The following is a 26,238-nucleotide window of genomic DNA, read 5'->3' as shown; positions in this document are numbered from 1 at the left end:
TTCATCCCCCTGAGCTCTTTCATCTGTGTGTTTTGCTAAGGCTTTATGTGACAGTACAGAACAAAAATAGTGAATAATTGTGAAATGGAAGGAAAATGACATTTTTTAAAAACGTTTTCCAAAAACATCTGCAAATGTTTCTTTCCACCAGCGTTGCACACAGAGAAAATCAAATGTCTTTGCAAAGCTTGAGCGCCTTTTGCCACATTTGCAGAGTGCAGGACTATTAAACACCATGTCAACAGACTTGCTGTTGTGCAATATTCCTTAAATTTACAAAGAAACAGTTGCACTGGGCTTCATCAAAGTGAAATGGGTTCCAGATACTCTGACCATAGATAATTTTCCCTTCACTTCTCAATGATGCACTACTTTGTGTAGGTCTGTCACATGCAATTCCTCTGAAAAGCTTGTAGTTGTCGTGTGACAAAATGTAAAAACAATCAAAGGGTTTGAAAACCATTCCAAGGCACTGTCTTTTTTGATCATTGCGTAAATATACTCTCTGAAATAGGAGATAATTCCTGCCCACTTGGTGACGTCACCCATCCCCACCGAGGAGGTTCTGATCCGGAGCAGGGAATCCAGATGCACGGGGTCCGCAGAGAGCTGCCTGCCCCCTGTCGTCCCAGAGACGGACTCGGCAAATCCTCAGCTTTGCCCGAGCTCGTCTGGTAGGAAGAAGAGGCGACGCAGGAGGAAGCACAAAGCCGAGCCACGCAAGGAGGAGCCGACGTGTGCAGGAGGAGAGCAGGAGCTGTGTGAGTGCAGCTCGGATGAGGAGCAGCATGCAAACAGTGGAAGGTCAGCATAAACCACACTCTGATCTGCTGTTTAGAGACTGAGTTATTCATTTTATTCTCTATCGTCAGGGCGTCGTCGCTGTCAATAGTGAAGGACAATGTGGAGCAGAGGCAGCACTCGCCTCTCACCGCCCTGGAATGGGACAGCTACCCTTTCTCTGATGGGGACTGGTCTCCCTGCCCCATGTACGAACTTCTCACTCCATGCACAAACGTTCTTACACCTCCTGAACTTTCACTTTTTGGCATATTATGACCACTAACATATCAATTTCACTGACATGTTTGGAGCTGAACACCAAGTGATTCATAATTGTAAAACTGAAGGAAAATGGTGATCACGGTCCACTTTCGGGTTATTTAACCTTAGTATAAATGTTCTATAAAGGCCTCAGAGGTCTGTTAAAGAGCATTAGTGAAAAAGCATCATGAACACCAAAGAACACAATAAGCCAGGGAACATTTATCAGAGAATGAGATCAACTCCATCCCTCCAGAGCAACTATCCAGTAACTTTTAGGCAAATCCCTTTCATCCCTTTCCTTCTCGTGGCCTAATAAAAGTCCAAACCTAAATCCAACAGAGAATCAGTGGTAAGGTTTGAAAATAGATGTTCTCAGATGCTCTCAGTCTAATCCGACTGAGAAAAAGGCAAAAAGTCCAGCTTCCAGATGTGCTAAGATGTTAGATTTATATCCCAAAATACTTGGATCCATAGTTGACAGGGTGTTCACGCATCCTTAAAAAGTCTTAAGTGTATATTTAAAAATGTAAGCTGTCCTTGAAAATGCTAATCACATGTCTTAAATTTTGTTCTGGCATGATTATTCTCCGTGTTTTTCTTGCTGGACTTTTCTGTTGGGCTAAAGTTTGAGTCACATGCAGACGTCTTGGTTGTAATCTATGACTCGAGGCTAATATTCTACCACCTGTCATGGATGAGAGCTAATGTGTCACCAGTTCGCTAGACAGTGTTAGTTTCAGCCCATACGAGCCAGCAGGATCCCCCAGTCATCCCCAATTCAAGCTGGTATTAAAAAGGTCTGACATTTGACTTGTTGAAACCTGCAGATACTCTGGTTGAATTGAAAATATGTTGGTTTCAAAGATATTTGTGAAATTTCCGATACATTTTAGATTTATTTGTCGGCACGTTTTTTTTTTTTTTTCACGTCAAAATTACTCACTACTTTGTGTTGCTCCTCCACCTAAAATAATAATGTTCAATAGGTGTGGATGTTTTTAAAAGCAGCTGTAATTATAAGAAGTCAGGCAAATAAAACAAAACAAAACTCTCCCTTTGAGGTCCTGGGAGCTGACTCAGTGGAAACTTGTTTTTTGATTGCATCAGGAATCTGTCCGAGTCCGCCTCGCCCAGAAGTGACTCTGAGCTGATGGTGAAGCCGACAGAGAGCATGTTTAGGTCCGATTCGCATATGCAGTGGAGCTGGGGGGAGCTTCCTGAATCAACAAGGGTACGGATCATAAAGTTACAACAATGATCTCACTTCCACCAGACAAAGACTTACTCGAAACAAGTTTTAACGATGTGCTTCTGTATTTTAACTTCCTTTGTCTGCGGCCAGGTCAACAAAAAGTCTGAGACAAAGACGCAGAGCATCACCCCGTCAGAAAGCACACATTTCAGAGTGATTCTGAGCTCAGCGGCCATGGAGGACGAGCCGATCGTCCAGCAGAGCTCATCGGAGCCCGTTTGTAACATCGTGAAGCCAGAACCTCGGACCGTTAAGCCCCGTCAGTGCAGCTGCAGCCCACAGCTCCCAGAATCACATGGTGCGAACAATAAGCAAGACTTTTCAGATAGAAAGTCGAGCAGCTTTTCCTCTCAATCAAGTCCTGCAATCTCGGATTCCGACTCAAATAATGTACGGAAGCCAAGGTGGACGTCTTCGCCTCCTAGTCGCAGGAACAGCGGTTCTGCTCCCGGTACAGGAAGCAGTGAAGCCGGAGAGCCTCTGACAGGGTGTCCTGATGCAAAAGCTGCGTCTAAGACCACAGACTCACCCATCAAAAGGAAAGGTAACAACCTTTATGCACTGCTCTAGAAAATCTCAATGCTTTTTGTGCTTTTCAGAATGCAAGTATAAACATAAAGAAAATGTATTTTAATCCAGCTCTACACATTTATTGTCTCAAAAAAACCCATTGAAGACAGAAAGTTGATAATGTCTGAGCTGACAGGGTTAGGACTTCCTCCAGATTTCTGTATGAGACAACAACTACACCCAGTTTAAATGGATGCTTACAGGAAGGATGTGGTTTCTGTTTGGGCCCTTAGTTCAGACTCGCGTCTGGGACTCCTCGTCGCTCACATGCAGAAGTCAAAAAAAAGAAAAAAAAGAAAAGAAAGTGAAACAAAGTGAAATCTGTCATTGCTATGAAGACGTTCAGAGTTTTTTCTTTTCTCTTTTTCGAAAAGTTGTGAGGAAGAGGAGCCAACACCAGGGGCCTGAGGATATCTACCTGGAAGACCTGAGCGCCCTGGAGCCAGCCGTTGCTGCGCGGTACTTCCCAAAAAGGTGCAAAACTGGAAATTCTCTCAGATTTCAATGCATTTATAACCAGCCTTCAATGTGAACAAATAAAATCCCAGCAGACGCGACATAGAACTGTACACTCCTATGATTTTAATATCTGAATTTGACCTGTCCGTATTCCAGTGAGGCTGAGCCGGTGCCTAAGCACTGGGTGGAGACGGGTCGGCGCTCCGGGTCCCAGTCCCCCCAGTCAGTGGGGAGCGCCGCGGCAGACAGCGGAACAGAGTGTCTGTCCGACTCAGCGAGCGACCTGCCTGACGTCACGCTGTCGCTGTGTGGAGGCGTGGGCGAAAACTCAGAGATCTCCAAAGGTGACGGGTTGTCTTTGTTACGAACTGTAGCTGTCGCTGCTTCACAGTGTTCACTGTGAGGAACTGGTTTAGTTTTTCTACACCCGTTATTTACTCCCCCTCTCTTCGCACTGCGTCTCCACAAGAGAGAACTGACTGTTATTAAAAATATAATTTTTGTTAATCCGATCTCTAAAACCATTTAGACATTTTTCTCTAAAACCTGATGCATTGAGTAAATATATATTTTATTGCAATGCAAAACGCAGTTAAAGAATAATAAAATGTGTTTTATAACGAACACAAAATAAATGTTTTTTTTAGCTAAGATAATTAAATAACTACAAAAGCTTAGTTTATACAAATAAATAAAAAGCAAACAAGTAAAAAAATGAAACATAATAAAAAAAAGTTATGAAATATAAATAAATATACAGTAGTTTATGTTTATATGAGCATGTCTGATACCAAGAATATTCTCAGCTTTTTTTATTGAATGGGAAGGTAGAAGAAATAAATCCTCATTTAAAATAATCTTCTAGCCTTTTAAACAGTTTCAGTTTGAAGTTTCTCCATTAACGGCGCAGTATTGTGGGGAAGTTTTTAAATTTGCTTTAGTTTAGCGTGCTCCTGCTGGGTGTGCTCAAACGTTTTTCATCTGAAGGAGTTTTAAATGTGAAACAGCACAGAAGCTGTAAGACGAAGGTTCAGCGAAGCTTGATAGAAACATGCCTTATTATTAATGCTGGCACTGTTGTAGACATTTACCCTTATTTTAATGTGTTTTCTAAACCTTATTTTGTATGTCATCCTAATTTTGGAATATTTTTTATAGAAAAATAAAGCTTTGAGTCATTAACTTCTGTTTTTATCCGTTTCTGGTATTCATTATCTGCCTATTATTCGCAAATTCCGATTCAGAACAAATTATTATCTCTTGAAAGGGAAATTTGTGTTTATAGCAGCAATTAAACACATTAGAGCCAATAAAACATAAAAGACAACAAACAATTTAAAAAATCTGGTATAATAAAAGCATACATAAAACATCCAAACTTGACCTAAAAACATAACAAGTCTATAAAGTGGTAATAAATGTAAGAATCGTAGACAAAAATAGGATTTATACAACTACCTGTCATTCCTGCACAGGTGCCAGTTAGCGTGTCTTTTAGTTTGAGGGAGCATGTTTCTACGTTTAGTAGGCGGAAGAAGACATTATTTTAAAATGTGAAACAAAACAAAATAATCCGAAATTTCATTTAGAAAATGATCTGTTGGCTGAACTTCTGTTCGTTTTTGTTTAGAGAAATTCATGGAACACATGATCACCTACAACGACTTCGCCGAGAACCCAGCGATCATCGACAATCCAAACTTGGTGGTCAGGATTGGAAACCGGTGGGTCTCATCAGTCTAGCGTATATCCCATTCCACATTTTCGTTCGAACATCTTAAGATCAGAAATGAAAGTATGTTTCTTTTCTAGATATTACAACTGGACTCTGGCAGCACCTCTGATTCTTTGCATGCAAGCTTTCCAGAAAAATCTTCCAAAGGTATCGTCTGGTCTGGCGCGTTTTTCTCGAGCTGCTTGAATAATTATTTCTCATAATTGAGTTATTTGAATTTCAGACGACAGAAGAGGCCTGGGTGAAGGAGAAAATGCCCAAAAAGTCTGGACGGTGGTGGTTCTGGAGGAAGAGCAGCACAAAGCAGGTGGGAACTATAATTGGTTGCGCAACCTTATGACTCACAAATGTGGCGGACGCTGGAGTTCCAGTTTGCATTGCAAATGAGCAACATATCGCCCAAAAGCCTCAGCAATCTCGTCATCTTAGATTTGCATCATTATGTAAAGGCATTTTCTTGTTAGGTAAGCTCTCTATACTGTCTCCCTTTTAAAATATCTACGTCATCTTCCTCCTCTTCGTGTTCTTAGTTGTCGACTGAGAGCAAGTTGGAGAGACAGGAGTCTGCGAGCAGAGAGAGCCCTGCCCTCCACCAGGCCCCAGATACCCAGTGAGTCAGCAGCCAGGTCGCATTCAGAGTCCTAACAACAATACAAAGCATGTCAACACGAGTTGTGTTGGGTAAACAAGTCCCACACAGGAGGGATTAGCATATTAGTCAGTGCTGAAGTCTTGTGACTTATAAGCCTGTGACCAATAAACTCATTAAGAAGCAGAGACAGAGAAAATATGTGAAGAGTAGATGATTCAACTCACATGCTTCGTAATTATCAGAAAAAGTTGTTAAATTTGTAAATTTGAAAGGTAATCAGCATACATATCTGCAGTGGTAAGTAGAGGATAAATGTAGATGAGTAGATATGCCGCCCTCTGGTGGCTGTAATAGGTATCGCTTCTTGCCAATTCTTAGGTTTTCTCTGAAAAAGAAAAGTTCAAACAAATGTTTTAATTTGATACGACTTTCACACCCATGATGATAATGATGATGATGATGATGTGTGTGTGTGTGTGTGTGTGTGTGTGTGTGTTTGTCGACTTGTCACCAGACCTGCTCACCATCTCTCTCCTGCAGGCAGAAAGCTTCAGAGTGGTCCAGTGATGAAGAGACCAAAGAGTTGAACGGTGCAGCACCATCCATGAAACCCACTGAGCGCGTGCAGAGTGAAGGAGCGGCTACGTGTTACTCTTACAGGAAATCCCTCCGTCTGTCGTCTGATCAGATCGTAAGTTCACCAGTGTGAGCTGTGTGGTTTAGACAGAAACGGGGTGGGGGGAGGGGGATGGTTTAACTTCTGTGCCAAACAACAATAAAATCCTGCCATTCTTCATTAGAATCGGTTTTGAAATGAAAGAAAAATCAGGTTCCAAGTACATTTCGGATGCCTCCAGGAGGTTAAAAATGCTTTTCTTGCAAGTGAAAATCAACACACAGCAACCAAATCACCAGAATATTTATTGAACTATTATTGCTTGGTGCTTTTTAAGAGTATGCGCTTCACTCTCACCAGCTACCGTCAAAGTAAACTGGAAAGCGTGTAGAGGAAGCATGCAGTTTTAGTGGATTTTCATATCTTCAGTAAACAAAATTCGAATATGCATTATTGATAGCATCACTCCATGTGAAATCAATCAGTAATATTTTCATTTATTTGGTGTATTTCAGCTTCTGAACTGTTTACCTTTTGCAGGCCAGCCTGAAGCTGAGAGACGGCCCAAACGACGTCACGTTCAGCATAACCACTCAGTACCAGGGAACCTGTCGCTGCGAAGGAACCATCTACCTGTGGAACTGGGACGACAAGGTCATCATCTCGGACATCGACGGCACCATCACCAAGTATGGAAAATATCCACACTTTTCTCTGAAAATATAAACGGAGAACTCGCTACTGAACATGAAGCCATCAGCTGATCAAACTCATATTTGCAAAGTTTAGAATTATGCGTACTTTTGGTGGGTGAATTTAATTGCCCACACCTCCTTTAACAACTTGTTCATGTAACAACTGATAATAATGCAAATCAGATTGGTGGTGCTTAGATTCGGTGAGCTCACTGATTGTAAAACAACCAGTCAATCAAATTAAAATTCTCATGTTCTGATTATCAGCAGACATTTTTAATTTCAAGCCTTCTTCACCGCTCAGAATCAATTAGATCGTTTTATCCACTTATACCTGAGAATAGGCCGGTTCCGGTCATCTGCTGAGCAATCAGTCCAACTCCACCTAAAATTCTTATTACACTGACAAGAAAACTCAGTCTGCTTCCCAAAATAGTTTGGGCTGGTAATTGTTTCCTTTTCTGATTAAGAAAACAAGCAAGAAAACTTTGTCCTCGCACATTTCTTTGCAGATCAGATGTTTTTGGTCAGATTCTGCCCCAGCTTGGCAAAGACTGGACTCATCGGGGAATCGCAAAACTTTACAACTCGGTGCATGAGTAAGACCCGTCGTCTGCCTCCATTATCACATCAGGAAACGTTCAACCAAAACAACTTAGCCAGCGAACATCTGACTCTTGCAGGAACGGCTACAGGTTCCTGTACTGCTCGGCCCGAGCCATCGGCATGGCTGACATGACTCGCGGATATCTGCACTGGGTGAACGACAGCGGCACGCTTCTTCCCCAGGGACCTCTCATGCTTTCACCAAGCAGCCTTTTCTCTGCCTTCCACAGGTGGGGAATCCTCTGACTTTTATCTGATCGGTAGAAATGCTGATATTTACTGACATGAGATCTGCATCTGCTGGGGAAAATCACATGATGAAAGCGAAAAAGTTACAGTGAAAATGCAGATCTGTGCATTTTAATCCTGTTTTTGAGATGCATTATGCGCTTCCAGAATCAGCTGCGGTGTGTCAGAGGATTAATTTATGCAACTTTTTTTCCTTTAAGAGAGGTCATCGAGAAAAAGCCTGAGAAGTTCAAGATCGAATGCCTCACAGACATCAAGAACCTGTTCCACCCGAACACTCAACCTTTCTATGCTGCCTTTGGAAACAGGGAGAATGTGAGTAGAAATACTTCTTCTCCTGCACTATTAAAGTTCTTTTTATCTGTATAAAATCATCCGTTTGCTTTTGTGTTCCTTTCCTCATTAGGATGTGTTTGCCTACAAACAAGTGGGTGTGCCTGCGTGTCGGATATTCAAAGTGAATCCTAAGGGGGAGCTGATCCTTGAGCAATCCAAAGGCAATAAAACATCGTAAGTAGCGACAAATCACTTTCTGTCAGCTGTTCCTCCCGTACATATGTTTTAATATTTTCTCTTGTGATGCTGGTTTGTGACTTGGCAGCTACAGCCGGCTGAGCGAGCTGGTGGAGCACGTTTTCCCGCTGCGAAGCACTCAGCACTGCGCCACCTTCAGCTGTCCGGACTTCAGCTCCTTCTGTTACTGGAGGCAGCCGATCGCAGAGGTGTGCTTCGAGGAGCTGCTGTGACTTCGGAGATGCCCAGATTTAAATCCTAAACTTAACGGCTGCTAAAGTAGCATCTTCGATATTTTCTGATGTAGGGTAAATGTCAGGGATATATTTATGTACTCCTTTATTTTTAAATGAAGCAGTTGTTTCTGCCATCTGTAGTAGTTAATGCGTGAACTGCACAGAGCATATTTGCACTTTTAGATTGCACAAAAAAAAACTTTAAAGGCAATATTTTGTACTTAAAAATCAAGCTTTTATCCTGAAGTAAAATGTCTCTCAGTGAAATGTTTGTGCAGGTGTACAAGACTGTAAAAGATTCATCTGCATGTGAAACCGAAGCTTGCCAAGTGCAAATTTTGACACAATCTTAAAAGGTTCAACTGATTGAACAGTGTCCATACTGACCAATCAGAAGACTGCTTATTTTGTTACATTTAGAGTCTTCAGGAAATACCAGTTCTTCTGCATGTTTAACTGTCCAACATATGTGACGCTTTATGCACTTTAATGGATGAACAAATGGATTCCACAGCATTTACCGCTTTTCATGCAAAAGCTTTTTGGCTTCAAAATTTTCACAAGATCAGCTTATTATCATAAGGATCACATTTTCTCTTTCCAACAAAATGCACTGAAAAATTGCCTTTTGTTCTCCAAACAATCTCTTCTGATTGGCTGGTGCTAAAATTTGCTCCTCAACTCAAAAGGCTACACACACATTCCTGTTTTTTTTCTGTAATTAGGATCACAAACTGCTAAAACAAACAAAAAAAAACAAAAGAAAAAAACACTTTTTCTACAGTTGCTCAACTATTTTCTTCTCATGCAAGAACAAAATATTTTTGTGCACATAAACATTTGTTTTTGTTTTTTGCAGTTTCTGTGAGTTGTAGCCCAAGCACTTCTGTAGGGACTTAATAGAGTCAGTGTGTCGCTGCCCCTTTAAGGCCTTACATGTTATTTACTTTGAACTGAAACACAGAGAAGGAACAACATGTTGTGATTCGCTGCTTCAAATTGCATTAACGTGTCTCGGTTCAAACAAATGAATGTAGAATGTAGATCCTGCTGCTGCTCAATAAGCATGTCTCTAAATCCATAGTTAGACTCAGGGTTCACTGTTCATTTTTAATGAATGTTTGAATTTTTTTTTTTCCAGAAGTAACAAATGTCCACAATTTACAGCGTTCTTTCTGTGAAAGTGACAAACTTTGTGTGAAGAGACCACACTTTAATTTATATTAGTGTTACGAAACTTTACTTTTGCTTACCAATGAAGAACTTTAGTTATTGCAGATCATTTCTATAGATTGCTCAGACCAACTTGTGGATATCTATTATTTGTTGCTAGAAAAGCACAAAAAAAAATTACGCATTTGTTCAAATAGTATACATCACATCACATCCCTGTGCTGTTGTTTTATTAAATTGTGAAAACATGTCTTAAATTGAAAATAAAAATATTAAAAAGACTGCATTTAAAACTACAAAGCTTGTTTATGTTTAGCCTCTGACAAAATGTGTGCGTTTCAATTCTTTTGAGCCACGAAAGCAAAACAAAACATAAAAACTATATATTAGTCCTCATAATGCAGACCGTCTCATTCGCTTGTCTTAAATAGAGTGTTGCCATGTTGTGATAATTTAACCCAACCAGGTGAAAATGCTCCGTCTCAGTTGTTTGCGTTACAAAGAGTTGGAGCAGCTACCGTTTAGTCGGGCTGCTGTACAGAAGCACAGCACTAAAAGATGACAGGATCTCCGGGGAGGCGGAGGTGGCGAGTTTCCCAGCAGTCAACATGAGTCCCATTCGGTCTTCTTGCTTCATCGAAACAACCAGACTCAGAGAGGTCGAGCCGCTGCAGCCGCACTGCTCTGGCGACGGCGGCGCAGTGACCTCAGAGGAGAAGCCTGCCGAATCCAGCATCTGGATGATGCCGTTGGACACTGACAGCACGGCCTCGACCTTCTCGCCTCTCTGGGCGACGAGCACGGCCGTCACCAGGTAGCGACCGTCGGTGGGAGCGGTGAAGATGCCTGGGATACAGAGAGAGATGATCTGTGGACACTGATTGTTGTGAAAGACATCACAAACCTGTGGGATATTTTAAAGCCAAAAGAGAGAACGTGTGTTAGTGTTGCTCAACCAAGGAAACATGTCCAGAACAGAGGCAGTCTTGCTCCTCAGTGGTTCAAGCATAAAGCAAATTTACTGGCTTCCAAATTTCTACAAGTTTTCTGCTGTTTTTGTTTTTGTCTCATTTAAATGCCTACTATCAGACAAAGTTTAAAATAAGAATAAGATAACTGGAGTACAGTAAATCCCGGTCTATTCACGGTTCAGTATTCATGGATCCACCTCAAATTATATGCAAAAAAAAAAAAAAAATTTGTGGAAATTTTCACAGAGGATCTACAATATTCAATATTCCAGTTGGCGCCTTCCAGTTATCTTTCTGCTCTGCTAAGGGAAAAGAAATTTTACTGTCACCATGTTGTCTCTAGACATGGTTAGACGGCTTCCAGTAGTTTAGTCAGACCTCTTACTGGAAGTCCTGCGTCACCCATCTTCCTTCCCCTGCTTCTCTCATCAGCCACACCCCTCCGTTTATCCCACATACGACGGCTTCTGTTTCTCATTTCTTGGCAGATGTAAAAGAAGACAAAAAAGAAAAAAAAAAAAACCTGTAGCTCAGGAAGCAGAAATATAGGGACTATGAACTGAGACTTTAATTTTCCTCGCCATTGATTGGTTGTACCTCCAATATTTTGTGTTTGAACTATTATTGGAGGGAGTCTTAAGTATTTCCAGTTATTAGCTATTCAGAGATGCGAGTGGTCCATAATAACCCCTGTGAATGCAAGTGGGCCTCTGTAAATAACAAAAAGCTGATTTCAATTGATGGTTTCCTTTAAAAGGCATAAAAACTATTAAAAAAAGACTGGCTCTATGTGAAACTCACATAAGCCACCTTTTCAATAAATGAACGGCGTTTATCAAAAGATTAGGATTCAGTTTCGCAGGACACACCCTGGCTTGCTGGCTTCTAGTTCCAGTGAGGAACTGTCACTGGAGGGAGAAGAAAAAAATGACTCAACTCATGAAAAGGAAGTCATAAAATTCTCCACATCATCATCGAAGTCACCAATTTATGCAACTGACAGCCAGGACGTAAAACAAGATGGATACAAGAACAAAAAGTAACTTTCTGCACTTTTACCTTAATAAAAAAAAGACAGCAATGTGTCGTCATAATCACATTGTAAATACCTACAACCATCCATCCCTCTAGGGGCAAAGGTCATTCATAATATATAATAACTAAACAGCAGCCTCTGCTCCATTTGGTTCCAAGTGCAACCTGAGCTCTTCATGTCTGCTTCTAAATGTCTTCGCCAGATGTTTCGATTCCTTCCTCTTTCCTTGAGAGGTCCAGGTCAGAGGTCTCCTGGTGATGTCATTAGTGGGCTTGTGTACAGCTGATCTACAGCCGGTGTCTTATGAGAATATGCTCTCCTATAGGCAGATGGCTTGTATGTTGTTGTGCAAAGGTCAGTGCTGCTAATTTGATCTGGCAAGTGAATGTAGAGAATATCCAGGATGCAGCTGTTCATGTAGGTTTGCAGTTCTTTAAGTCTGAGATCCGTAAAGGAGGATCTCAGCAAACAAACTTTCCAAACTTTCTTTAGTTGTTTGAATGCCTCCTTGTCTTTCTAAACGTGAATCTACACATGTACTTCTGTGCCATACTGTCAGTGTTTCTGCTGTGAATAAGTATGGAAGATCCCACAAAGCCTGATGGGTTCGGTCACTATCGGTTTTTGATACAGAGGAAATTGCTCAGGGTGACATGAGAAAAGGGGGCGGAGGCACAAGCACCAAACAGAATCTAATTTATGTCCTTCCTGCAGGATTGCGCTCTTTCCCCCTCCAAATGACTTTTCAAGAGTTCGTGTTAATCTACCTGTATGAGGGTCATAATGTCCTCCATCGTTGACCAGCACCTTGTTGAATCGGATTATTCCGGCTTCTTCTTGGAACGGTGAGAGAGTCAAACCAGCCGAGAAGGACACCTTCTCACCTGGAGACCAAGACGGGAAATATTTGACGTGAGTAGCGAGTAAGAGATTCAAGAGATTCAGGCTCCTAAATGATTAATAACTCTAACCTGAAGCTGTGCTGGTTTTCTGCTTTGGAGATCTTGGAGGCATGCTCACGTCTGTTGATAAAATCGATTATTTGCACCATAGAAACTCAATTCTGACGCATCATGAAACAGTTAAAGTGAAATATACCTGAGTTTAGAGGCATGCTGGTTTTTAAGGAGTCAGTTGAGGTAGCTTTGGATAAAAAAAAAAAAACAACGAGAGAAATTAAATAATATATGATAAGAAAAAAAACATGCAGAGCAATTTTATTTGAATGTGCATCACCTGGTGCTCCAGCAAACCCCTGAACAGTCATCATGTTGAGGTCCGTCCCTTCGGTCATTTCTCCCGGCGGGCCTGCCTCTCCGGTCTCCATCACAGGTAGATGCTGAAGGGCCGGCTCCGCAGGGACAGCTGACACTCTAAAACTCTCAGCTGAAACCCGGGGAGATCCTCCGTCCACCGGTCCGACGCTGGCACCTGAACAGAACAGAGACGTGTGTTAAGACCGCAGGTCAGAGTTTACACTCCAGCTGGATTCAACTGTACGAGGCTGTAAAAATGTTCTAGCTAAATACACGTTCCACTGCATGGCTTGTTTAAGTCTAATTCTTTTTAGAGTTTCTTTGAAGTGTTAAGAAAGACTGTAATTGACTGCAGGTGGCTGTAGGCATTGTTCTTTTTTTGTAAATATTCAACAAATGTGACATTTTTCTGCACTTTTCTCTTTTCTCACAGCTTAAACTTTGACATGTGGAACACATCTGACATGCAAAACATTCTTGCCTTGGTACATTGTTTCTTTTCTCATGTCAAAATAATTTGAAGCCGATTTTCTGAAGATGATTTATGTAGACGAAAAAAGTTTTTTTCCAACATGCCTTTTGTGAATTGTTTAAACCTTCAAAAACTCTTCTCTTAGGATAAAACTATTTACATTCTGAAATATATAATGACATTTTACATAACAATATGTAAAGAGACAAACAAAAAGATAAAATAAAATAGACAAAACATATCTTTCCAGACTGACTTTTAGATTACCTTGAGAATTTTTTCTATATATTTGAACATTAAATTTATTTGGCCTCTTTATCAAAGTTGTAAGTAAGTTTGTCTATTTTATCTGTTTAAATTGATTTTAATGCAGTTGACAGTTTTAGATTTGATCATGAATGAAATGTAAATTTGAGTTTCATCTTTGTTTATAGCAAACTCTTTTAGAATGTAATATTTTATACCGCTTTTCTGCCTCTAATGTTACGAACATGTGTTTTCTGTTAAGGTATGTGCATTATTTTACATCACTTTATTTACTATTAGTAATTTTTACAATGATAGTTTAACATTTGGAAGCCACTTAGTGTTGCATTTGACTGATCGAATGTTCTCTTTAAGAAAAACCAACTGGGTGATTGAACAGTTTCCAATAAATAGATACATTTCATTAACGTTTCTGGCAAAACGTAGCTCTAACCAATCTTCATCTGCCAATACATTTCAAAACGTGACTTTTGGATTCGTTGTGATGCTCAACATGAAACAGACCATATTCCATACACATGGTTCATCTAAAGGCTTACCAACACCTGTCCAAGTGATCAAAGCCACAAGGTCATAATTGTTGCTAATGTTAGTCTTTCCAAGAGCACATTTTATTGTAATGGCATAACGCTGCAAACTCTCTGAAGCATAGCTCAACCCGGCCTATCTTGGCTGTCTCCAAAAGCAAATAATCGTCAAATAAAATCTACAATAAATCCCGAGTGTTGAGAAAGAAGGCAGCTGGACGTTTGCAGCCTTGAAAATTGTTTATTCTCACATTCTAAGAATGAGAGCTCTCATTGCCTCAATCCTACCCCTCAAAATAACTGAGTGCCTGGATTAGCTGTGGTAAAACTTTATAGCCATTACATGTCATATGAGCTGGTAACAATAATTTAGATTATTGTTCAGAGGTCGAGTTTAGAGTTGAACACAAAGTGTGTCTGTCCAAGCATATTTCAAAGCTATCCCAAGTTTCTTGTAGGAAAGACTCTAGAAATAAATGTCCATTTTATGCATTACCATCCAAGCGCTTTGTATTCAGCTCTGCACACATCAGAGCAGCCAAGTATGACTTAATAAGAAGTCTGTCTGCATAGATTTGCGTGATGTTATTATCGGGTGCTGGCTGCAACATTGCAGTCTGAGTTTCATTTTTCTAGTAGTGTTGCATGTGTGTCTGAAAAGTCTGGTTTATCTGGTGATCAAACTGTTTATGCTGCAGTGTTGAATGAGCAGGAAGGTGGTTATTATTGGATGGCATCATGTTTCCCACTGCCATTAAAGCAAAAGGCTGATACGCAAGAGTGTGACGGCCCCACATGGGTTTGCCCATGTAGGGCCAGAGCCCACATGGGCCCTGCATGGGCCCTATATGGTGGTGGCCCACATGAGTTTGTCCATGTAGCGCCCATGTGGGCTGTGGCCCTACATGGGCAAACCCATGTGGGGCCATTGTGGAACCCACAATGGCCCCACATATGGGACCCATGTATCAGCCCTCCTTTCCCCCACATGGGTCCCACTTAGGCATGCTGGCTGGGGAGAGGATTGACAGTCCAGTGGGTTTTAAGTTTTGTTAAACTTTTTTACAGAAAGACAGTGGAGGTCTTGCCTCGGTTAAGGTCAGAATTCATGATTCAACAATGAAGATTGGGCAAAAACCCTAATCTGAGTTCAATTTAATTCAATTTGGTTTGTTAAGATAGTGTTAATTCACAACAGATGCCATCTCGAGGCACTTAACAAAAATAAAAGATGACGTCAACCCAATTACTTTAATTATTGCAAGTCAAATTGATCCTAGTTATAGAACAATGCAGCCAAGTTCTGTTGATGATTCAAATTGGTTTAAAAGTTTTCAATAAGAATAAGAGTAACTGCAGTTTCAGCATAATGGGAAACACCTTTTTAACAAGAAGAAACCTCCAGCAGAACCAGAGCCTGATGTCCTTCTGTCACAACCGACTGGGGATTTGAGAAAACAGAGTAAAGACGCACCGAAGTACTGTCTACATAGTATCCATTTATGCATATTACTAAAGAGTTCCTTAAATATAATGTTATTGGGTTCATTACTGTAATAATATATATTTCACTGTATGGTGTGTATTATACCTTTTTGCAGTAGGATTGATTGGTATTTTTCTGTTTTCTGTTCACATCCTTCTTTTTCCCCATAGTTATTTTAACTTACCATGACACATGCATGTCTAATAGACCCATTTTGTGCTTATGCATAAGTTTTTCCTCTGTTTTTAGTTGCGGTACAATGCACTATAATAAAGCTGCATTCTAGACCTGGTCATTCCAGTAACAGAGGGAATGTTTCATTGGTAAATTCAATGACTCCTCCCAGCAACTTTATCCCGGAACGCAGTATTTTCCAGCTGATGAATTAAAGGCTAGATGACTGTTATTTTCTCCCTTCAAGTTCATAATAACAGACCTAAAAAAACATTTGAAGTAAAGGTGTTAATGGTGCCCGTTGCTAGTCTTGGATAATCACAGCTATGTGCGACAGATTTGAAACAGTGAGTTTATTGTACAATGTTTTTCTCAGGTAATTCATGTATTTGTTGGTATAAGTTATTAAAGAAGATGACAAAAGATGCACTGCATCTGGTCGCCCGACTTGTGGCCATCTTCAAACACGGCCTTTTATTTTTACTTACACACCAATTCCACAAAGCCATCCTTTTAGTGTCTCAAATAATTGTGGTGTACCTCACGGATGTGCATTTAGACTCTTACGTTTACACGCTTACTTTTAAAGACAAGTATGTAAATGTTTACTTTTAAACATTTATGCAAAAGTAAAAAGTCTAAAGGCTTTTTGCCTTTGTATCCCACTCCCCTTCACACACGCATAATTTTGCACATAAAAGGCAGACCAGCACCGCAGTGAGGAGCTGCCACATGTTCAGTCCCCTTGCTATGAGGGGAAAGGGGTCACTTCAGAAAAGTCTGCCTGTTAAATGCAACAAATGCTGGCAGACTAACGTCTCACAGTAAAACAGCACAGGAGGTAAAGCCTGCAAGCGCGCTGGCCGTGTTGCTGCTCATATAAAGCAAGGTATGTCGTCCGCTTTGATCTCAGCAATTCAAAAGTGATTTCCGAGCTGCTGCCACAGAGATAAAAGAGCCAAGGACAGGATGTGTATCTGCATGGCAGAGTGTGCTTCTGGATAAAAGAGGTGAGCTGTAAACAAATACAGCTGGATCTAAATGTGTGTTTCTCTAACCGGTTCAGAGAAGGGAAATCCTCGCTGTGTTGTTAGTGATTTACCAGCCAGCAGTTTATGATTACAGCAGTCTCCTGCGTCGCAAAGACAGACACATTCTACTTTATAAATCTCTTTTTAATAATGAGTGCGAGGCTGCATATTGACTTTATGAGTCACCAGAACACACTGGGGTCTTAAAGCTTTGATTTAGGAATCCATGGATGCAATCTCTGTGTTTAGTGGCCAGAGCAAATCTCTGGAGAAGAGAGGAGTGAGAATGGCAATATATTTATCAGTCTTGTCACAAACAGTCTGAAAAAAAAAAAAAAAACGGGATTTAAATGGAGAGTAACAGAAAACAAAAGCTAAAGACTTTACTCTTCCTGGACGCCCTCGGCCAGAATCCATCGTATATGTTTGCGGGGTTGTTACGTTTGACCCGTGGGGAAGATTTGTCATCTAATCTCACACAAGTCACAGGCCTAGGAGTCTAAATACGTCATAAGCAAAAGAGCATTACTCCCTTATCTGTAAAAGTTTCCGTAACGAGCTCCACATCACTGCCTTTATAGGCCTGCTCCTAAAACACAAAACACAAAGGAGCTAGGAGACTTTCATGCATCTTTCAAAAACAAAGCAAACTGGGAATTGGTTTGCAGCACATTTCTATGCAAGACCGTCTTTATCTGTAAAGTCAATGGGTGCTGGGTGATGCTTATAGGGAGAGGGAATAACTGAAGAGCACATGCAAGTGCACATGGAAAATGAAGCAAAGCATGTTGCGAAAGCAAACCCGGAGCTTTTCTGACTGGCAATGAATTATCACAGTTAATTCAAAAAGTCGTAAATTCCAGGTTTCAAGTCGGAAAATGAACTGGGACTCCCCATGAAGTCTGAGTTAAAGTTTGGAAACAGAGTTGGAAAGTTTCTTACCAACTCTGACCTCAAAATCAGATTGTTGCAAGTGCAGTGTCCTGCAGAGGTTTCCACCCTCTTTGCCCCTTTTCTGTTACCACATTTCTATTGCAACCACATACTAGAATGTGTTGTAGGATGTTATAGATCAATTACTGTATAATGGTGCACAAAACAGGTGCTCTGAGGACCTCAGAGGTTTGATGGAGAATTTTAGTGACGAAAAAGTCTCATGAAGATTTAGGAACACAACAGTCTAAAGCAGGGATTGACTATAAAAACAGTATTCTACGCTTTGAACATCTTACAGAGAGCACAAAAAATGGAAGGAGAAAAAGAACTCCAGAGAAACCACAAGCTTTTGCAATTGAAAAGGAATCCACCAATTATCAATAAGAATGGAGTCAGAGCCGGCAACCTAATGTTACCATGCTTCATCCATCCTTAAGCCACATTTTATGTATTTGTGACCATTATCCTGTTGGACAAAATGTGCCTACTGTTTAGCCGACTGAACCAGAGGAAATAGCTCAAGATGTTCAGGAACAACAAAGGAGTCATTAAGTACTAAACCTCCCATGAACCAGAACCTGTTAGGCCAGCTTAACAACAGAAAACTCTAACTGCCTCATATGGACAAACCAAATACCATCTGGAGAAGCACTCCATGATGAGATGAGACGAAGACTGAGCCGTTTCACTTTAAATTACAAGAAGTGCATTTAAAGAAACCGGGTTACGGCTTTCAAATGTAAAAAATATTGCATCAGCTGCCAAGCAGCGGCATGACAAGGGTCTGTTTTCCTGGTAGTGGTTCTGGTGAAGGTAGACGACCAAACGAAACGAAACCAACATCTTTAAATAAACACTAGCATTAAGATTTTATGTGTTTTACTACTCTTCTGATGAGATGTGTAGTAAAATATCCAGCCTTAATCATGGTAGAAGCTTGTGCATGGCATGAACTATTCAAAATGCAACATTAAAATGTCAGATTTATGCTGAAATTCATCCTGCTGATGAGGGCATGTACACCTCTTACTCGAATTATAACTGAGAAGATGGATTACTCCAACCTAAAACTGAAAAAAAAAACAAAAACAAAAAAAAAAACAGATATTAGCCCATTCCGAGGCCCGGATTCTTGTTTCCGAAGTAAGTAGATTGCAGATTTCTGTGATCTCCATCCGATTGGGCTGGATTTTACACATAAAGCAAAGCCTAAAGGCAGAAAGCTTTTTGACGAGCAAAAACTGAAGACAGCTGTGGAAAAGTCAAAGCATGACCAAAGAGCAAAAGCTCATCTTCTGGAAATGATTCTGAGCAAAGTATTACAAACAAACAATTACGGCTCGTACAGGACAGTCAGTAACCATATATTTACCAAGTAAATCTGACCCAAACATGCTGCTGCCCTTCTCAAGCAAACTGGATGTTTTCACAAGCAGCCAGTACAACAAAATACACCAGCGTCTAAATATTTCCCGAATTAACTGTATTCTTTTCATGACTTTTCAAGCAATCATAAATATTTCCAAGAATGACCCAGTTACAGCGCTGAATGCAAGAAAAAAACATAAAGATTAACAACCGTGTGACATCATTGGTAAACATAGTCACGGGCGGCCTCTGGGAACACATTTCACTTTTTCTTTTTTCTCAGACAGACAACGAACTCGCCACAGAGGTTTAAAAACTTTACAGGATTTGACTGAAGGGAATGAAGGAAACCTAATCTTATCAGTAGAAGAGATGCCAATGTAAATGTTCATCCATTAGCACTTGAACACACTAAAGCTATTGGCTTTGAAATGAAAAGTTGTCCATTAGCGAGAATCCATGTTGAGGTGTGTGAAGAAGACTGTGTGACAGAGTAACCTTTTCCAGCCTCTTCAGATAAGCTCAACGTGAGATAAACGAGAAGTCAACAGAGAGTAGCTGCTAATAGGAGACAAGAGAGCAGATCTCTAAACTAAAATATGTTTCAAACAGGAAAAACTGTTAAATGACATAATTGCAAAAAAGCCACAGGGTGGAGTAGCAAAATTTCTGTCACTGTACAATCATTTTTCTGGCAAAAATATGAAAAATTACATCTCAAGATGTAATTTTCACGGAAATCTTGTAGAAACCTTCAGCTAAGCAAAGACCATCTTCTCAAGTTATTCCAAACTGGACTACATGCTACACTACCTGGATCAATAAAGCAGCATGGGAACGGAGCTGCTCCCAAAGGAAGAGCTCTGGCACCACAACAGTGTGGAAAAGCTCCAGGTTTGCACTCACAACGGTAGGAGTCCAGCTCGGTCTCAAAGGTGTCATCAATATGTGGATTCACATCAGAAACATGCTGAAGTATGAAAATCTGTTCGTGCAAAAACATGCTCCCGGTAAGAAAAGCCAAGCATTACTAAAGAACGAAGTGAATGACGGACAGAAAAAAGAAACATGGATGGTAAGGCTTGTTGACTGACCGTGCTGCAGAGTACGTCATTTGGGTGGGACAGCAACAGCTAAATTGGCAAATTATCCTGTCATGAGTCAAACTCGACGATGGACTATAAAAACGTGTAAGGTAAGAGTTTAACAGCGCTGCAGAGACATGTAGTTAACACATGCAATGCTGTACAAAGCATTCGTCCAACATCTGCTGTCAGAAAAAATCCTGTTCCCACGAGTTCGTGAACAGGACTTTTTAAGTTCTCGTAAGATTTGTCAACTGGATTTAGGTAAAGACTTTGACTGGGCCACTATAACACGTAAATATACTTTGAAACCATTCCACTGCAGCATGTAAGAGGTTTAAAAAAATTGTAAAAATTAAGTGAACTTTGAAAGTGTCAAACTCTCAGAGGAGATTTAAAGAAAAATATGGCTAATTTCAAATGTTTGCATAGTTTCGTAGTATGTCTTTCAGGTGTTCCTAATATATGATGAAAAATTTAGTTTACTGATCAAATACAGAAGGAGGCATGAGTTATGACAGAGCTGCTTTTATGATGGGTTGTTTTTGATTATGTCAATGAAGCCCAGAGACTTTAGCTTTCCAGGTTTCCCTATTTCTTGTGATTGTTTGCAGTCATTTGCAGAAGCTGCTGTTGTGTTCCAAGTGGAGTCTCAAGTCAGGAAAATCCAACAGAACATCCTTCAAGGGACTGCAAACTGTCCGACTGCCTCAAATGTAAAACATAGCCATAGTTGGAGGAATACACAACTTATATACGCTTATAATAGTTTGCGTCACTTAACCTGAGTCACTACAAAAGCCTCAGATGTGAACCTCAGAGTTTGAACTTGGAATGTAAATAGATACTTTTCCGACTACTTGTCTTGCTAACAGCGTTTAGCACAAAAAATGGGCAAAGTGCAACGATTAGCAAAACTAAATGGTGACACTTTATAACTCTGTGCTGCAACTTCCAAAAGCAGTAAAAAGCATCAGTGTTATCATTTAGCCAGAAGGCTAACGCCTTTAAAAATAGCTTCACTTTGGTTTGGAATAAAAATGCAAGAGTAGAAGTGAGCACATGGCTAATTAACATAATAGAAGAATTAATCAAAGCGTTATCGCAGAGCTAATGTTAAAAAAACAATGCTATTTATTTTCACAGTCAATTCCTTTAATTGTTTTTTTTTGTTTGTTTTTTTTTTCACAATGATCTTCAAAACACCCATAAAATGCACTCCTGGATGCAAAACTGAGTCGGGTTAGCTGTATTTCTTGATGCCAAAGCGTTGCTCAACACAACATGGGGTCTGTTGAACCAGGCATGTGTCTTCAATCAAGCTTGCCTGCCTTGAATGAGAGCATAGCTTGAGGAATATTCAACCTTCCCCCCCCATTTGCTCACACTCTGAAACTCAGGCCAATAGCGGAGACTCTCCGGCAGCACAGTCAGCACGTCATGAAGGAGTTAGCAGCTCACCGGTTTACAAAAACATTAGTCATTCAATGCATTTTTAAAAGATAATGAATATAATGAACTTTAAAGAAATATCAAAAAAATATAAATATATGTTTTGTTTATTTCCGCAGATTTATTTCCTTCACTTAAATGTGGTAGCTTTGTCAATTGTTCATGCCTCAAAGCAATAAAATGTAAGGCATTCAGAATCAGACGTGAACCAAAAAGGACCTTGAAGATGCTTATTCATCCAAAAATGTAGACACTTCACTGTTCTGACTGTAGATAAACGTTTATCTTTAATTCCACAAATTTCTACCAGAACCCAGAGAAGGAGCTGGTTCTGAAAAAGTTACAGCGTCTGAACCACCCAGGTGTTTGTCCTTCCTGTCTTGTTATCAGGTTGTTTTGTGGCACCAGACCTCCAGGCCTCTCAAGAAGTCTTTTAAACATTCTTTTCTAAACTTTTAAATATCTGAAACTGAGAAAAATTATAGATTTTGTTTAATGAGACTGATAAGACTATTAGTATGTATTGATGCTACTCGTGCATCATGTGAAAGCTTTACAGAGACATTGCTCCCTATCTTGTCTGCACAAATCTGTCACTTCCAGTCTGATTTGCAGGACAGGCAGCTTACCTTCTTTCCCAGGAGAGCCATAGGTTATGGTGGGAATGTCTTTAGCTATATTCAGAATTTGATTTTGAAGCGTCTGGCACTGTCCTCTCAGTCCTTCGATATCCTGAGCATGAGTTTGGACCGTGCCGTTCAGCTGGTCCACGCAGCTCCACAGCCCAGTAATGTGCCGGTTCAGACCTTCTTTGATCCTCAGGAGGCTGATGGAGATGGGGTCCAGCTTGCTGCACAGAGCCTCAACATTAACAATCCGGCTGTCCATGCTGGCGAGTTCCTCCCCCATGTCGCGGGTCGTTTCTCTGCATCTGTCGTTCTCAGCTTTCACCTCCCTGCCCAGCTCGTCCAAACGCCGTCTCAGCTCGTGGTGTTGCTCCCTGGGAAGCTCCAAAAGATCATCGGCCTCCTGCATGGCCCCGTCTTTCGCTAGACTCCAGGAGGAGCTCAGATTCTGCTGCTTCGCTTCACCTAATCCTGAGTCTTCTGCTCTGTCCAGACGGTCACTTAAGTCGCTGTTCTCAATACTGTTGTTGATGCTGACGAGTTGATCCTTCATAAATTCAAAGTCCCTCATTTGCACATTCAGATGTGTCTTGATGTCATCTACAGCAGATTTATAGCTCTGAAAGTCTTTCTGAAGGTTTTCTAGAGCAGTTAAATTAGCTTTGCACTCTCCTGAGCAAGAACGGTCCAGATTGTTGACTTTAAGCTCCAGATTATTAACCGAATCCTTTAGGGAGTTAATGTCTTTCAGCAGAGCATTTGGACTCCTAAACGTGAAGCTGGTGGTTGTTCCTGCCAGTTGGTTCATGAGTTGGTCCTGAATGGATGCCAGCTTGTTGTCCAATGTCTTCTTCAAGTCTTTGATGGCCTCTTCCTGCTCGTTCCGAAGGTTCTCCCCTGCGGAGACGCACTGTGCCACCAAACTACTTTGAGTTGAGTTCAGACGGTTCTCAAGGTTTTGCAGGCGAGACAGAACAGAGTAAGGATCCCCTGGTTGTGCCTTCTGTAGATCAGATACTTTTGTTTTAAGGTCCTGGATCTCGTTGCGGAGGTCTTCTTCCTTTGACTCCATGAGCTCGGTCAGGCTGAAGTAGCTGGCCTCCTGTCCTTCACACTGTTCCTGAACCGAGAGGATTTTATAATCACAAGAGTTCTTCAGGTCGGCCATTTTGACGTCCATGCCCTCCATCAACTCTTCTCGCAGAGCGCTGATCTTGCCGTCCAGGTAGGCTCGCAGGTCAGCATCACCGCCCGTAGGGGCAGGTTGGGCTGTGGATGGCGGATTCTGGCTGGTCTCCAGTAACAGACGAATCTGTCCGTCGTGAAGGTCAACTCGACTCACTAAGTCAGTCAGGATGTTGCTCTTTGACTCCAGATCATCCGTGACTTGGTTTATCTTGTTCATAGCCTCATCCATTGACGTGGTCTCTTGACCAAAAGAGAAATCCTGCACCTGAAAGCTCTCCGTCTCTCCCCGCCGAGCACTGGCAGGCTGTTTCATGTTGCTCAGCAGCGTAGCCAACATCTTACTTGCATCCTCCTGGAAATCCAGCCTCAGGTTGGAGGCCATGTCTGTCATTCTGGCCTGCATGTCCAGGACCATCTGGGACAACTGCTGCACCTCCTCCTGCAGGTGCTGCTCACTCTGAGGTCTTTCTTGGCTCTCTGGTGCCGTGGCAACTGTTTGACCTCTGATCTGCCCCTCCCATGTTGATGGATGGTTCCTCTGTTGCTCTGTCCTCTGATTAGGACCTACGAAACATTCAGACAATTAGGATCCTGTCATTTCAAGGTTTTTAAGCATTTCAAATATTTTAAATCTTAGCTTCTGACCTTGCGGATTTGGAAAATAGACAGAGTTTGAAGAGGTATGGGGCAAACGGTCTGCTTGGAGAAGTTTCACCTCCTTGCAGTCGTAACCCTGATACCCTGGGCAGCACTTCCACTGCAGCTCTGTCACAATCTTGTAGCCGATCTTGTATGTGGGCCTAAAATGTGTTTGATATCTACAAACAAAGAATAAAATGATAAGATAATAAGTTAAATGCCAGGATTTTCTCTAAACACAGCAAAAATCCCATTAGACCAGCAAGTGCAATGGGAATTTTGCTGGTTCACCTTCCTACAGAACAACAATCCTAAACATTCAGACACAGATTCACTGGAATGTTCATGTTTTACAACGGTCTAATCAAAGTGCACACCCACTTTTATTGGACACAACCCTGCAATAAATTCCTCATGTAGGGAGGAATTTCATCTTTTGTTGTAATTTCAGCAAAAGATGATGCAGCAAAAATACTGATTAATGTAAATGTATGCCTCACTATTATGAACTACTTTTTGTTAGACCGTCATATAAATGTATTAAACTTTAAAAAAAGGCATTGTATCCTTTACAGTGTTTGACTACAACAGTAAAGGATGCAACAGACATTTATTTATGTAGTGAAACGAATTAAGTCCTTAAAAAACTTTTTAATTTGTTTATTTTTGCTGTAGTTCCAACCAGCTACACAATCTTGTAATAAGTTTATGTTTTGCTCTAACCATGACAGGGCATTGAGCCAGTGGACAAGTAAAGGGGAAAAGATCTGAGAGATGTGTCATCCTCACTGTGTGCCAAGCTTAACTTCAAAAACAACTACTGTTTTTGTTAGAGGCTCCTGGTAATAAGATGTCTAAAGATTAATCTTAAAAAAAGGGGGGCTTAGATTTAACACTTAGATTTGCTAAAATTCTGTGAAATGTAAACATGTTAATTTATGATGATGTTAAGACATTTCCATCCTAAATGTTAAAAACTGGTCGCTAAATCTTTAGCATTAAAAATGTACAGTTGGCCATGGAACGATGGTTGTTTTCTCAGAGTTGTGTTACAGGCATGGCATAATTTAGTAGACTTGTCAGTTTCAGAGAATCATTCTTCTGATTTCAAACAGAAGAATGATTTAAAAAAAAAGGTTAAAAGTTAAAACTGAAAACGTTAAAACTGAGTTAAAATGAGAGAAAAATGCAATCAAAATCAAGTAGAAACACTGTAAAAAATACCTTGAGAAAGCTTAGACAAATAAAAAATAAAAATTAACAAGAATATCTACTTGGATTATCTATAAAGTGATGCGGGCTGCTGTAGATCAGATGGTGTTTTCTGGACGGGTCTATACCGATTCGTCGTATTTCTGCTATTAACAAACTACTTGCTAAATAAAACAAGTTCTCTCCGCAATAATCGTGAGTTCTGGGAACTTACATCACTTGTTGCACGCAGTTTGGCTGCTCCGGTGGACACGGTAAAAACTCCGGTTGCGCAAAGCTCTCCGTGCCTCCAACCACAGCGCAGCTCACGTTCTTGTGCACAACGTAGGCGCACCAGTTTCTGCAAAGAATGGCTTAAAATGTTCTATTCTGCACTAACGTAATGAAGTGAATAACAAAAAAACAGACGTGCAGCCTACTCACTTGTTTCTCTGTCGCGTTTCGGGGGCAGAATACGCGTTTCCCTGAAACATGTTGTAATGAAACGGTGTTCCACTGATGAGATGGAAAGTTATCAGAAAGTTCAAGAGATGCAGTTCCCGCTTCATGGTGAAGGATATCAGCACAAAACACCCAAAACAGGAAGACTTCAGATTATAATCAACAGTGACCGAGCAGTCTGGGAATCAGTCACAGATCTGTGGATTGTTTCTTCTTCTCTGCTTTGCGCACGTCCAAACGCGCTCCTGCCTTCCAGCATCTTGGATGTGACGTTTCAGGACCCCCTCCGAGCCGAACAGATGCGCCCCCTTTTCCACTATAAGACCTG

At 40.9% G+C, this 26,238-nt stretch overlaps 2 protein-coding genes across 4 annotated transcripts in view; one reads left to right on the top strand and one right to left on the bottom strand.

Moving 5' to 3' along the window:
• Positions 1–10,043, top strand: part of LOC106916092 (phosphatidate phosphatase LPIN2-like) — a 16,595-nt gene extending 6,552 nt beyond the window's left edge. For both annotated transcript variants that reach the window (XM_014984127.2, XM_088001525.1), the window contains exons 4-20: positions 515–804; positions 873–989; positions 2,155–2,278; positions 2,390–2,843; positions 3,244–3,343; positions 3,485–3,672; positions 4,959–5,052; positions 5,141–5,210; positions 5,287–5,370; positions 5,594–5,673; positions 6,196–6,346; positions 6,812–6,960; positions 7,479–7,565; positions 7,650–7,802; positions 8,022–8,136; positions 8,228–8,331; positions 8,423–10,043. In XM_014984127.2, the coding sequence (XP_014839613.2) occupies positions 515–804; positions 873–989; positions 2,155–2,278; positions 2,390–2,843; positions 3,244–3,343; positions 3,485–3,672; positions 4,959–5,052; positions 5,141–5,210; positions 5,287–5,370; positions 5,594–5,673; positions 6,196–6,346; positions 6,812–6,960; positions 7,479–7,565; positions 7,650–7,802; positions 8,022–8,136; positions 8,228–8,331; positions 8,423–8,567 (2,505 nt within the window). In that variant the 3' untranslated portion in view covers positions 8,568–10,043. The remainder of the gene's footprint in view (positions 1–514; positions 805–872; positions 990–2,154; positions 2,279–2,389; positions 2,844–3,243; positions 3,344–3,484; positions 3,673–4,958; positions 5,053–5,140; positions 5,211–5,286; positions 5,371–5,593; positions 5,674–6,195; positions 6,347–6,811; positions 6,961–7,478; positions 7,566–7,649; positions 7,803–8,021; positions 8,137–8,227; positions 8,332–8,422) is intronic.
• emilin2b (elastin microfibril interfacer 2b) lies at positions 9,938–26,238 on the bottom strand. Of its 2 annotated transcripts, XM_014984126.2 has the most exons (9): positions 25,893–26,237; positions 25,684–25,809; positions 24,264–24,436; positions 22,434–24,182; positions 12,987–13,181; positions 12,849–12,893; positions 12,722–12,772; positions 12,518–12,634; positions 9,938–10,589 (listed from the first exon to the last, which is right to left on the bottom strand). In XM_014984126.2, exons 1-9 carry the CDS (start codon positions 26,015–26,017, stop codon positions 10,258–10,260), a joined length of 2,913 nt encoding a protein of 970 aa, XP_014839612.2. In that variant the 5' UTR covers positions 26,018–26,237; the 3' UTR covers positions 9,938–10,257. The 2 variants fall into 2 exon arrangements, with proteins under 2 accessions (XP_014839612.2, XP_087857650.1); XM_088001524.1 differs by having other exon boundaries at positions 12,849–13,181; positions 25,893–26,238.

This window comes from Poecilia mexicana, unplaced genomic scaffold (genome assembly GCF_051168715.1).
Source record: "Poecilia mexicana isolate PSO_F unplaced genomic scaffold, ASM5116871v1 scaffold_20, whole genome shotgun sequence".
Classification (NCBI taxonomy): domain Eukaryota; kingdom Metazoa; phylum Chordata; class Actinopteri; order Cyprinodontiformes; family Poeciliidae; genus Poecilia; species Poecilia mexicana.
Note: the sequence above shows the minus strand (reverse complement) of the source record. Positions and strands in the feature narration are given on the sequence as shown.